At 41.4% G+C, this 14,164-nt stretch overlaps 1 protein-coding gene across 2 annotated transcripts in view; it reads right to left on the bottom strand.

Moving 5' to 3' along the window:
- LOC148542034 (ATP-dependent translocase ABCB1-like) overlaps positions 1-14,164 on the bottom strand; it is a 179,931-nt gene that overhangs the window by 4,036 nt on the left and 161,731 nt on the right. For both annotated transcript variants that reach the window (XM_088476416.1, XM_088476411.1), the window contains exons 22-27: positions 13,698-13,901; positions 10,836-10,936; positions 9,530-9,670; positions 8,284-8,440; positions 5,737-5,934; positions 2,436-2,642 (exon numbers count right to left, since the gene is read on the bottom strand). In XM_088476416.1, coding sequence (XP_088332542.1) covers positions 2,436-2,642; positions 5,737-5,934; positions 8,284-8,440; positions 9,530-9,670; positions 10,836-10,936; positions 13,698-13,901 — 1,008 coding nt within the window. The remainder of the gene's footprint in view (positions 1-2,435; positions 2,643-5,736; positions 5,935-8,283; positions 8,441-9,529; positions 9,671-10,835; positions 10,937-13,697; positions 13,902-14,164) is intronic.

The following is a 14,164-nucleotide window of genomic DNA, read 5'->3' as shown; positions in this document are numbered from 1 at the left end:
TTTTCTTTTGTAATATACTCATACTACTAGTGTCCCGCACTAATTTCACCATGCATTGTATTACACTTAAGTGAGTGGCAGGTCCAGTCTGCATACGGGGTAGGTGGACAGCAGTGGCGATCATGTAGAGTCAGAGGCCTCGTACGTTAGCAGGTAAAGAGACACAGGCATGAAAGTGTGCTGTTAAGTGCATACAGTATGTTTGGTTGGATGCCTCCCATGATGCATCTAACTGTACAACACTAGCACATGCTCCAGGAGAAGGTGCCCATACATCAGTGACTGTTTGTCGCGATCCGGCGACGCGATGGGAAATGCTGGCATTTCCGGGTGGAAAAGCCAACCTCCCACCATCGATGTTCTGCGATGAATCGCCGGATCGTTGACATTTGTCATGTTAAATGTCGACGATTTGAAAATTGCGATAATGTTTTGACTGTGATTGTCAAATTGCAGAAATCCAACATGTTGGATTTCTGCGATCCTGCAATGCCGGGTTGCAGCATTACGGGAGTCACGCTCATTAGCTGTCTCACTCTGGCTGCAGTTAAGTACTCCGAGCAGCGATGATTTTAACACTGTTACCTCCGGTAGTTTAGCAGCTTAGTTCCTATTCACTTGAGGGGTGTAAGCGGAGTTCAAGAATAAAAAAATTCACAGTATTGTAAATCCAGTGGAAGGTATAACAGCAGTGATATCAATCCTTAACGCGTTTCTCCGTCTGGATAAAGTGATGGTTTCTACAGAATACTTACCTTCTGAAGAAATCATCAATTTATCCAGACGGAGAAACGCGTTAAGGATTGATACCATTGCTGTTATACCTTCCACTGGATTTACAATACTGTGAATCTTTTATTCTTGAACTCCGTTTACACCCCTCAAGTGAATAGGAGCTAAGCTGCTAAACTACCGGAGGAAACAGTGTTTAAATCATCGCTGCCCAGAGTACTTAACTACAGCCAGAGTGAGACAGCTAACGAGCGTGACTCTATAGCCGCTTTCAGGCAATCGCAGCTTGCATAAAGTAAAGACCAGACCAGCAACACCTCAGTCAATTATTGGGAGTAAGCTGGGGAACTACACCGGGACATCAACAATCCTTTACTGCTGCTGACATAACTGATCTAACGGGACTTCAATCCTCTAAACAATTATCAGCTCCTATTTGTATCCACTTGGACATGGGTGAATACATTTAGATTTTTATATGATTGACATTTCTGCTAATCCTAAACATATATTACGGAGTGTTTCTTATTTTTTATTTTTATCTACAGTGGTTTAATGGTTTATATGCCTTTTAGATGCTCTTGATTATTAATTAGCCAAGTGCTAGTGTGTTGTGTGTTTTAATGGTTATAATTATAAATAAATCCTTTTGAATATACAGTATATGTGCTCCTGCAATAATTTGTAAACGCCCCCTATGATATGTCATTTAGACATATCTTATTTCATATAGTTCATTTAAAATTGTAACATCAGATACTTTTATTGGGAGGCTGCTTTACTCATAATCACTAGATAGTCTGTATTATTCTTGATTGCGCCTAGTATAATTTGTTTTAAAAGACTACAGATGTGACCGGACAATGTCAGTGGTAAATACCAAAGCCATATCTAGCTTATAAATTCAAATTAAACACAAACAGAAATGATACAAAGTAAAATGAAGTTCCTCTTCAGAAACCAAATGGAAATCTTCTTTCCTTCTGTAGCCCAAATGTAAATATCAATTAAGGAATGCAAATAGACAGCTGCTACTTCATTTAATATAGCAGCCACACTAATGAATCAAATACTGTCAGCTGGAGAGGTCAGTTTGCAATCTGCCAGTGAGTAGCGGCTACATACTGCTGCTCATCATTGCGTCTTGTTGCAGCACGATTTCAGCACACGCAGGAGATACACCTCCATAAGGTCGCTCTACATTACAGTACTACAATTGGCCATCCCTTCCCTCTCTCGTGTTAACTCAGAGCTAATGTGCATACAGAATTAAGAATACACGTGTGATGCACCCTTGTATTACAGAAACGCGTACTTTACACAAATAAAGCCTAAACTCTACAAGAGCCCCTGTGTGTTTTATTGGTATAGTGTTAGGCTGTAGCTTATTTGCTTAGGGCCATCGTCTGTGGTGTCACCAACAGGTGCAGGTCAGCAAAGTGGTGGCATTCTGTAGGTTGGCCATGGCACAAGTTATGATGTGACAAGTTGGGGTCAGGTAGAAGCTCAGATTTATCCAACCTGCTTATCACTGTTTGCATTAAGTTATTGTCCTAAATAGACAGCACTATTATAGGCACAAGTGCGCAGACAGACTAGGTCAATGAAGGTTCGTAATAAGCTTTTGTTTGTTGTAACCCTTTGGAATGTACACATATAAGATAAGAAAAAAACCCATTCATTCATTTATTTGCTGTACTTACATCAGGCAGGCCTTCTATAAAAGTGTGGATATTAGCAGCGTTTGCAGCTTCCACAATTTCTTCATCAGTCACATTTCTGTCCAGAGCTCCGTACTGAATATTTTCTGCTATGCTGCAGTCAAACAGTATAGGCTCCTGGGAGACGATTCCCATCTGGGACCTTAGCCACTTCAAATTCATTGACTTTGTGTCTATTCCATCTGCAAGCTGTAATTGGAGAAACACAATGCCTAATTAGAACAAAGTCATCATTATAAAATGTACACAATTTACATTTTCTTTCAATGTATACTATACATACAAATTATTTTTATATACTACTATGATTTTGGACGTTCTCCCATTATTACAAATTTCAAGTGTGCAAAAAAGGGTCCTGTTACTGTTCTGTATATATGGTGTACTATTTATACTATTTATATATATGACATTGCCATCACAGAATATGTGTGCTCACCCAATAGTTTCACAAGCAAAACACTGATGTTACATATGTGCCATGGCCTCCCAGTCACCAGATGTCAATCCACTACAGCATTTATGAAATTTTCTGGACGACACCTAGACAATGTTTACCACCACCACAACCACACCAGGCATCAGCTGAATGACTTTATGCAGTATTGTCTTCTGTATATATACTGTTTATTTGTTTGTCTGTCTGGTTATGCATACGGACACTCATGCTCTGATTGGGAAGAAACCAATATGAGGTGGTCCAATTGGATCCTGCACAGGTTTTAGGGGGGATAGGGTCCTGGTCGGACCTCCCGTTTGTGTACGCTGGGCAGAATTTTGACCTGGGGAGCCTGTTCTGAGCCTTCCACTGGATGGATTTGGACAAAAACTTCCCAGAGTGGTAACATTGGATCCCAGAATACATACTAAGGGGTTGAGGACCAGGTCGGACCTCCTGTTGGTGCACGCTGGGCAGAACTTTGACCTGGGAAGCCTGTTTTTGGCCTTCTACTGGATGGATTTGGATGAAAACTTCACAGAGAGGTGGCAATTGGTCCGAGATGCCCAATGGAGCGGTTGGGATCCCGGTCAGACCACACAGTGGAGTGCGCCAGGCAGAACTTTGACCCAGGGAGCCTGTTCTGGGCCTTCCACTGGATGGATTTGGATGACGTCACATAATAAAACGTAATAACTTGAAGATTTAAAGACAGGCAACGCCGGGTACTTTAGCTAGTATATTATATATATTTGTATGATTTTTTAATTTAAATGGTGTGGTCACATACCACTGGCACCACAGTTGTTTGAGTGCGTGGGCAAAGCCAAATATATATATATATATATATATATATATGTATTCACTACATCTGCTTCCCCTCTCCTACAAGCCCTACACTGGCTCCCCTTCCCCTTCAGTTGCCAATTCAAGGTTCTTACACTCGCCTACAAAGCCCTCACCAAATCCTCTCCCGCATACATTTCTGACCTTCTCTCCCTTCACACTCCCGCCCGTCCACTTCGCTCAACAAATGCATGCCGTCTCTCTTGCCAACTGATTACTTCCTCCCACTCCCGCGTCCAAGATTTTGCCCGTGCTGCTCCCTACCTTTGGAATGCTCTCCCTCTCCCCATCAGATTCTCCACCTCTCTACAAATCTTCAAACGGGCTCTCAAGACCCACTACTTCATCAAGGCCTTCCAGCACTCATCCTAACCCACCTCATGCTCTTTCCTCCCTATCTTCCCCTTCTGTGTCACGCTTGTCTGTCTGCCCCTCCCCCTTAGAATGTAAGCTCTCACGAGCAGGGACCTCTTCCCTCATGTGCTTCTCTTTACATTTTCTTCTACTCTTTACTCCCCATAAGGTCAACTAACACGTGACTGCCAACTCCCGGCTGCTTATTGTGAGTGCTTTAATCGCTACTGCAGCAATGTATATAAATCGTGTCCTTGTCCTGCACTGTAATGTACTGTAAGTTACTTGTTTCTTGTTCACCTATTAGTTCTACGTGCTATGTAAGGCGCTGCGGAACACTTCTGGTGCCATATAAATAAAGGATAATAATAATACCTGTACTGATCAGTAAATAAGGCAATTGGCATTTATAAGCCTTTGGCCCCTTCGGGTCAGATTAATAAATGTTCAGTTTATCGGTGATGGCTACAATAACCTGAAATTCATTGTCACCTGGTTATAACTAAAGATGCATACTAAGGGTTTGGATGAACATTGAGTACTAAACCTACCTGGCATTTGAAAACAGTTTCCAGGGACATGATATGTGATGTTATCTCAGCAGACCTTGGAAGCACAACAATCCCCAACATGTCATGTTTATGGACTTTAGAAATTATTATTTGATAAGTGGTGTATTTTAGAGTACCTTATTAATAAAGCCTAGAAGATGATACATAGTAAATATTGCATCTAAAATGGAGAACAAGATGAATGTTGTCTTGCTTACGGTTAATAGTGAAAACACTAAAGCTTGGGACGGGATGTAGTTAATAGACCTGCGGACTACATGCTGCCGGTCTATATCCCGACAACTAAAGCCCGACAGGGAGCTTAAGATAGGCGTCGAAATACCAACGCCTATCTTAATCCCGATGCTGGAATACAGAAGGACTTCGGACCGATCGAGTTAAGCCCAGGCATCTTAGAACTTAGCCGAGCACGCATGTGTGGGGGAAGATAGGTTTAGGGACTCCCGGGGGGACAGGGTTAGGCAGCCCCTGGGGAGGGTTAGGCAAGGGGGAGGGGGGGTTAGGAGCCACTGGGGGGAGGTTAGGTTTAAGCACCCCTTGTGAGGGCTAGGTTTAGGATGCGGGAAGGAGGGGTTGGGTTTAGGCATCCCCAGAGGGGATTTAGGGTTAGGCACCACTAAAGGAGGGTGCTTACCTGTCCCAGTCGGGATCCTGTCCTGTCGGGTTTCTGTAGTCAGGATTTGAACCGGCGGCTAAGCCACCAAAATTTCATACCCATTTCCTTGGGATGGTACATAGAAATGAGGGGCAGTTGACAATTATGGAATCCTGGTACAAAACTTTCTGACGAATACACTCACAAATTTGCATATTAAAATGAAGCAGAATAGGCCTAAAATAATAAAAAAGTTGGTATGTTTTGTGTATTTGTTAAGACTTGTTTCTGACCTCAGAGCATCCAAATACTTAGAATATCAGATAATTGTGTAATCCAAAATTGCCTGGAAGGAGTACCCACTGCAATACTAATATAACATCCGCCATATCACTGCATGTGAAAATCAGGTTGATACCAATAAACCAATAAAGTAAATAATAGTGTTTCTGGTAAATATATTTTCCCAACTCTTACCACTTTTCCATCCACAGGATCATAGAACCTCTCCAGTAACTGAACAGAGGTGCTTTTCCCACATCCGCTGCTGCCCACCAGGGCAAGAGTTTGTCCTTTGGAAACTTTAACGCTTAGCCCCTGAAGAACCTGGACTTTAGCCCTTGTTGGGTACACAAATTTGATATCTTGGAACTCAAGGTTTCCTTCAAATGCACTCTACAATATAAGAAACATGTTTCTTATTAAGTAATAAGACAATAAACAAGGCATTTCACACATTAGTGCTAATTTTCTATCATCGCACTGTTCATTGTCTAACTATCTCTACACAAAATCTAACTGCATTTAGGTGTACAAGTTGAACTTGACCACAGCAATCAATCAAGAATATTAGTAAAAAAGACCTACTGTCTAGTGATGGGTAAACGGCAGCCCTTAGGCCACTGTAGATTCAGTGAACATTTACCGGTCCTATAGCAAAGAATAAGACAGAGTATGATGGGAGCAGCCAGCTTCTGCATCATGTGACCTCTTCGGCATATTGCACATGTATTATAATCAGAGGAGGAGGAAGGAGAACAGTGTACTATGCACCACATGGAATCAAGCATATGTGGACATTTTGGAACAAATTATTGGGGGGAGCTGTACTTTAAGGTCTATGTACTAAGTCTTGGAGACAGAGAAACTGGACGGAGATAAAGTACCAATCAATCAGCTCCTAACTCACTTTACAGGCTTTATCTCTCTTCATGTTATCTTTCTCCAATACATCTACCCCTTAGTTGAAAGGCAATATGTGGGCATTTTGGAATGAGTGATGGGGTTATGATCTCATATTTTGGCTTTATTATTACTCATATGGGCACCTTTTTGTAGGCTGAAGGGCTACATATGTGGCCCTATAAGTGTATATGATTGAACATCACTGGTCTATCTACTGTTAGGACAATAATCTACTGACCTATAGAAGATCTACTGCAGGTGCAGCTGCTATGCGACCCATAGGTTGGGGAGCTAGCAATGCCTCCCCCCTCTGCGAGACACCCACTGTACTGAAAAGAGGAGAATAGAGACCTCTTATGAGCAGCGCATGTGTAGCGGGTACACGTACTGGACCAAGAATGCCCAGGAGATGTCTGCTCTTTTCTTACCTAAATTTGGGGATGGGACCCGGTGATGCACCTTTCACCCATGCTACTGACCTCAACAAATCTGTCATGTAATTAATGCATAGACTCACTAAACATTTAACTTGTTCTGTGATTTAAAGTATCATAATAGGACAAAATATAATTAGATGTGATAAGTAATTCCAGTTCCCAAACCCATAGCCATCTCTGAATCATCACTGACTGTACCGGGGATCACAGACACCGATCATGTACCTTGGGGTGGATCAGCACAGGCTGTGACGTTTCTGTGCGCTACAATCCAGCACTGCCACGTCATCAGGTGGCCCCCAGCACAAGTTGAGTGGCCAGAGTTGGGGGCATGGCAAACTGTCAGGTGTGGTACACACGTACACACACACGTACACACACACACACACACACACACCTCTAAAGAAGACCCTGCAGCACCTAGTGGGTGAACAGGGGAAAGGTTGTGTTTCTCCAACTGACCAAATGTTGCTGGTAGAACACAAATGATTAACTAGCACACAATGTAACAAATGGGTTTGTGTAGGGGTTAGGGAATGTATGTTTCTATAAAAGTGTTACCTGTATGCTTAATGCTAACATATCAATCCAGATAGTGTTCGCTCTAATGTATAAGAAGCAGTAGAATATATAACCGCCTGTCTAGCTTTGCACCTCCACTTACTGTACACTATACTCTGGCTGACACTCACCAGACAGGGCGTGACAAGTATAATAAAAGAAAGGGTATGAGCTAAACTACGGACGGAGGTGATACAGCAGAACCTGCAAAGCTTTGTGTACTTATAGAGCATTTTACCAGTTCAATTAGGGTATAACAGTGAGTAAGAGTCAACAATAGGCAGGGTTGTCTTAACAGCAGTGTGGGCCCTGGGCAAATCAATGCACTGGGCCCCTACCCACCCATTCACGGGAAAAAAATGTAAATGGTCACTAATATTAAACCCTCCTGCATGCCCATCAGACCTCCCACACATGCAGAGAGACTCTGTCTGACTGGTCTGAAGCCAGCAGGTGAAGTGAAACTGAGTACTTGCAGCTGTAGGGGGGGTGTTGGTGGGCCCCTACAAGCTTTGGGCCCTTGGGCAACTGCCCAACAAGCCCAATGGAAGAGATGGCCCTGACAATAGGGATGGAATGATATAAAAACAAGAGAGTGACTGAGAATGGCATATTAACAATGTAATCGTAGTACAATTTGAATGACATTTGTATAATCTTAGCACGTATTTGTTTTATTAGATAAATCTTTATTTAGTTTTAAATAATTAATACACAAATCAAAAAACAAATCATTGGTAATGGAAATGAGAACACAATACAAAATAATGAATGCAACAAGAACATTTAAGACCATTGTGAAATATAAAGAACATGACATGTTACTGGTAAGTTGTCTTACCAGTTTCTCTCCATCCTCACTGTAACTGTCTATCGCTGGCTGCCTGTCCAGAAGCTTCATAATGCGCTGGGCTGATACTTTGGCTTTTCCAAAGTCGGGTGCAAGAGACGTGGACTGTCCCACATTCATAGCGGCAAAAATAATTGCAGAGAAAACTCTATAGGAAAACATAAAATAATGATTGCAGAAAAGCTATAAAATAATAGTTACTAATTTTCCTTGCCATTAAAAGGCATTCCTCTAAATTGTCACTGTATAATATAAATGTGACTGTTTCTGCTCCTGAGTTACTTATTATCTAGCGTACTGTATACTGTATTGTGCTCAGTTTGATTGGGAACTCAGCCATAAAATACAAAGAAAATAAGACAATTATATTATATTATGCATAAGTATCTCACTTCTATGAATAACTTTATAATATTTTTGTATAACAATAAATTGTTTATGGGTTACACACAGTGAAGAAATCCAATAAGAATGCAATCTATCAATTCTCTTATAACCAGCTACATAACTGAGGCATGAGGCATATAGGGACTGATATACTTTAAAACAGGGACTGGTCAAATCTAAAGCTGGGTACACACGTAAAGATTTTCTCTCCAACCATCCAACTAGTTGATTGGTTGGAATGAAAATCTGGTAAAATATGGGAGTAACTGATGATCAGCAATTTGCTCCTAAATGCAAGAAAACAGATGAAAATGGTCGTCAGACAAGTTTGTTAAATGTTTGATCTAAACAATTTGCTCAAACAGTTTTTGTCCATTTTCCGGCCTTTGGGAGCAAATTGCTGATTGTCCTTTGCTTTCATACATTACCAGTTTTTCATTCCAACCAATCAACTAGTTGGATGGGTGGACAGAAAATCTTTACGTGTGTACCCAGCTTTAGAGTCCATAGGATAATTTAAGAAAAACTGGAAGCTGTGCATCTACTGAAATGTACAGTAAATGGCTCTAGGTGCCAGTAATAATCTGACAGGCACATTGGCTACTGTATCTGAGTCCTGTGATTTATCCACCCTGGAATTAAATCAGTGCTGTTCAAGATATTCACAGAAAGGGCCCCGGTACATATAATAGATTCATATTTATTGATAATACTATATGTTCTTCAAAGATAGTGCAATAATTTCCACCCACTCCAGCTATAGCTAAATTATATATCCTATAATGCTGAGCCATTCTGCATTTAAGTGCCACCAACAGTGTTATTTGTTTTATAGGAGTTCAGTACTTACATGAACATGTTCTCAAATTCTGTGTAGCAGTGTGCAATCAGCCATGCTCCAAACCGAAATACAGCTGCGTACACAAAGAAGCTCATTGACTGGGAAATGGAATAAGTAATGCCATAGATCGGAGCTTTAGCCAAAGAGTCCCTAATGTAGAGTAACAACAACAAAAATCTTGTCAGAAGTCAGTCATGCAATTTGGATGTTTCTTATAAGCATATTTATCATTTACACGTGTACATATGTCATATGTTTTAGGTGAGAAATTCTCCCAATATAATAGTCCTTATTATGGGCCTGATCAAGAGAAGGTCTACGCACATAACCGATTGTTGCGGGTCTGCACATGCAGAACGGGTTGATTGCTCACAGTCCCCCCTTAGTCGGAGAATGATTAACATGCTGCAGCATTTGGGGGTGGTGACCAGAACCTTTGCACAAAATGGGGAGAGTCGCCCTTTTTTTGTAGGTGTGCCAAGTGTCTGCGTTGTGGGTTGCAGCCTTCCTGGATCTGGCAGAGGGGTACCGATGGCCAGGCTGAGAAAGCTTCGGCTTATGCAGACTGGCCAAGGGTCGCGGCCATCTCAAATCGCAGATGCACACAGGAGGCCTCTATTTCCTACAGACACCTCCTGCTGCTTTAGCATATTAGTTGGACAGTATTGCACAGCCGCTTCCCTGGGGCTTCCCTGAGGCTGTGCAATACCATCCACATCGGAATCAGGATCTATATTTTTACTTAATACAGAACCACTTACATATTGGAACCATATGTTAGTTTGAAATATTGCATAAAGCTGGCAAATACCCTGGGCCACCATGAAAAGATCCATTTCCTGGTTCTTTTACAGGGAATAGACAATCATTTATATTGGGCCCCCATGGAGATTTAATGCTACTGCTAAGCGGGAGAACAATGCAAGACGGGGTGTAGTGACATACTAAAGGGGGCATGGCTTACATTATACCCTCCCCCTCTTGGGCCCCTGCAAATACCTTTGGTCATTGCTACAGCTGACATTTAAAGTGATTATTAAAGTGATTATTTTTAGAAAATGATACAAGTCAGAAGATGAGAAAGTATTTACATGTACTCATCACCAATACACTGTGGAGGCAGACATTTTGTCAGCTGAATCCAGCTTATCCAGTAGCAACTAGTGACACCACTGTGAGTCTACAGTATACAAGGTATTGCTTCAGCTAACAAAATGGCTGGTGTAACAGTATACATGTGATAGGCTCTACTCCTTATCCAATATTTCATACAGCTGTAATTACAAAATGTATTATTATTTAACATAAGACTTACCTGTAAGGGCCTGATAAGCTTTCATTATATCTCCTGTAGAATGCCTCTTCTCTTGTCAGTGATACCACTGTTCTTATATTTTCAACTGCCTCAGTTGAGATCTGCATGAAAAAATAAAATCACAGTCAGCTTATATAAATAGTGTTATAATCTCCCATCATACCACAGGGCGCTGACTCCTGGAGTAAGGGAAAAACAGGGGCAGCCCCCTCATTGGGGGAATCAGCTAAACAACACGCCCCAAGTTACAGACCACACCCTCTAACTGACAAGCTTCATTTTTGGGCAACAACATTTTGCGCAGTTATGCATTTATATTATTCTTCATTAGTGGTAGTTACCAAAATCATGATATTACTAAGCACCTATTTTATGTCATGTCATTACCACATACTCTATTGTGTGCACAAGTGAGATTTTGCTGTAGGTGAGATATATGCACTAACCATGTGATGGACCGTCATGATTCTGAGGAATGAGTAATATCAAAGCCTTAGGTGAGTGAGGAGTGGGACTTTGCTGACAAAGACCCCTATAAGGATACAATAAATGAATTTATTGCACTCACAAAACAAGAGTGAAAATTTATTGTATGCTCTTTTGTTTAGTGATGTCTTTGTCTACCCATTTTTGAACTGCACATAGACACGTGTTTTTCACCAGGAGGAGGCTCTACAGTCTGCAGAAGCCTGGAGAATGGAGCTCTATTGTCTATACTAGTCACTAGAATGAGACGGGATATAGTTATAATACTGACAGTCAGGGTTCCGGTGCTAGAATTCCGACACCTGTCAGAATTCCGGCATCCTGACAGTAAGTATGAGGGTGAGGGGGAAGGTTAGGGGTTAGGCACTCAGGGGGAGGGATAGGTTTAGGCACTAGGGCAGGTTAGGTTTAAGGTCTGGGGACAGAGGGTTAGGTTTAGGGTTAGGATATGTACCGACAAGTGTCAGTATCCTCACCCTGTCGGGATTGCCGGCGTCGGGATTCTGACTGCCGGCATCCCAAGTGCTGGCATTCTATATCCAACCCAATGAGACAATACAGTGCACAGAAGCCTGCAGAATGGAGCTCTATTGTATATACTAGCCACCAGAATGAGAATATAGAGTGCATAGAAGCCTGCAGAATGGAGCTCTGTAGTATATACTAGCCACCAGAATTAGAATATACAGTGCATAGAAGCCTGCAGAATGGAGCTCTATAGTATATACTAGCCACCAGAATGAGAATATACACTGCATAGAAGCCTGCAGAATGGAGCTCTGTAGTATATACTAGCCACCAGAATGAGAATATAGAGTGCACAGAAGCCAGCAGAATGGAGCTCTGTAGTATATACTAGCCACCAAAATGAGAATATAGAGTGCACAGAAGCCTGCAGAATGGAGCTCTATTGTATATACTAGCCACCAAAATGAGAATATACAGTGCACAGAAGCCAGCAAAATGGAGCTCTATAGTTTATACTAGTCACCAGAATGAGAATATTCAGGGCACAGAAGCCTGCAAAATGGAGCTCTATTATACATACTAGTCACCAGAATAAAATTATACAGTGCTCAGAAGACTACAGAATGGAGCTCTGTAGTTTACACTAGCCACCAAATAGGCTCTCTCTGATGTGTATACTAGTCATTTTTACTGAAAACCATAATGCAGGCTTAGTTAAATGGATGTTAGTATGAAATACTAAACAGGCATATATCATTGCACATGGGTAAAAATATTTGTTCTATTTTATTAACATAGATATAATCAAACATCACCCATAGACTCCTCACTTTATTCTACCAGTTGAATATAAAAGACACTCCATAGGTGTCTGAAAACAGGAAACTGAAAAAATCCCCAGTGAGCCCCATCCTAATCTATAACACAATTCCTTTCCTCCTCCCCGCTTTCAACCCTATATCACAATAACTGGCCTCCTCCCCACTTGCAACCCCATTTCACAATACCTGGCCTCCTCCTCACCCTCAACCATATAGCACAATACCTGGCCTCCTCCCCATCCTTAACCCTATGTCACAATACCTGGCATCTTCCCCACCCTCAACCCTATAGCACAATACCTGGCCTCCTCCCCACCCTGAACCCTATATCACAGTACCTGGCCTCCTCCCCGTCCTCAACCATATAGCACAATACCTGGCCTCCTCTCCACTTGCAACCCTTTACAGAGAATATGGTCCCTACCACACAGACATACACAGTAGGGTTACTTTCGTCAGTAGCAAATTAAACCTAACAACAGTATGTTTTTGGGTTGTAGGAGGAAGAGTACCCAGAGGAAACCCAAGCAAACACACAAACTTCGCACATATCAGCATTTGGTCAGAATCAAACTAGGGATGGCCACCGGTGGGCTATCCATCAATGTTTCCATCAGTGATTACCATCAATGGCACAAAACCATCTGTGGTAAACCATAAATGGTTTGCACCACTCTATGGCCACCACTGCTGGGGGGGCAAGGAGGGCCACAGGTCAATCAAATAAGGGGGTGGGGCTAAAATGTGTGCCGCTGAAAAAAGGAAAAAAAAAACACATCGGGTCCTACCATTGATGGCAAAATCATCGACTATCGGTAGTTAACCATCGATGCTTCATAACTATCAATGGTCGATTGCCATCCCTAAATCATATTTACGGTTTATCATGAACAGTCGTCATATTTTGACTTGGGCTATGAGGCAGCAATACTAACTACTGTTATATTATGACTTTCATATATTTCTATTTTAATTAATTTAGTTGTTTTATTTTTATTTATTTATGATCCTCCCAATTCCTTAGAAGTAAAATATATTAACAACAGTATTCTTTCACGGTCACATTTTGACAATTAAACTGACTTACCCTTCCAGCTTCCTCTAAAGCTTTCTGATCCTTTGATGCATGGCCAGACATGGATTTCATTGTAATGAAATCTGCACCAATCAGAAATGGTATACATGCCAAAATAAGCAGCGTTAGCTGCCAGCCATGCACAAACGCAATTATGATTGCTGCCAGAAGAGTGCACACTGTCATAGTGATCAAACCAATACGATTGCCAGTAGCCTGGAGATAGGGAAATGAAGTGAAACTGATATTATTAATAAAACACCAGCCCAATTTGAAGGCACCATTGTAAAAGAACAATTACTTTATATGACAATGTCCCTGAAAACAACATTTATCTAATTGATTTTTTCAAAGATACAAAAAGAGATTGTTGAAATAAAATACGTTTATTCAAATATTCATTAATTTTGTGATGTACAGTAGTAGTTTCCTTGTTTCTCTATACTGTGAAAATGTCCTTGGTTTTTAGAACAGATCTA

The sequence above is a fragment of the Taudactylus pleione genome, unplaced genomic scaffold (genome assembly GCF_031769625.1).
Source record: "Taudactylus pleione unplaced genomic scaffold, aTauple2 ptg000016l, whole genome shotgun sequence".
NCBI lineage: Eukaryota > Metazoa > Chordata > Amphibia > Anura > Myobatrachidae > Taudactylus > Taudactylus pleione.
Note: the sequence above shows the minus strand (reverse complement) of the source record. Positions and strands in the feature narration are given on the sequence as shown.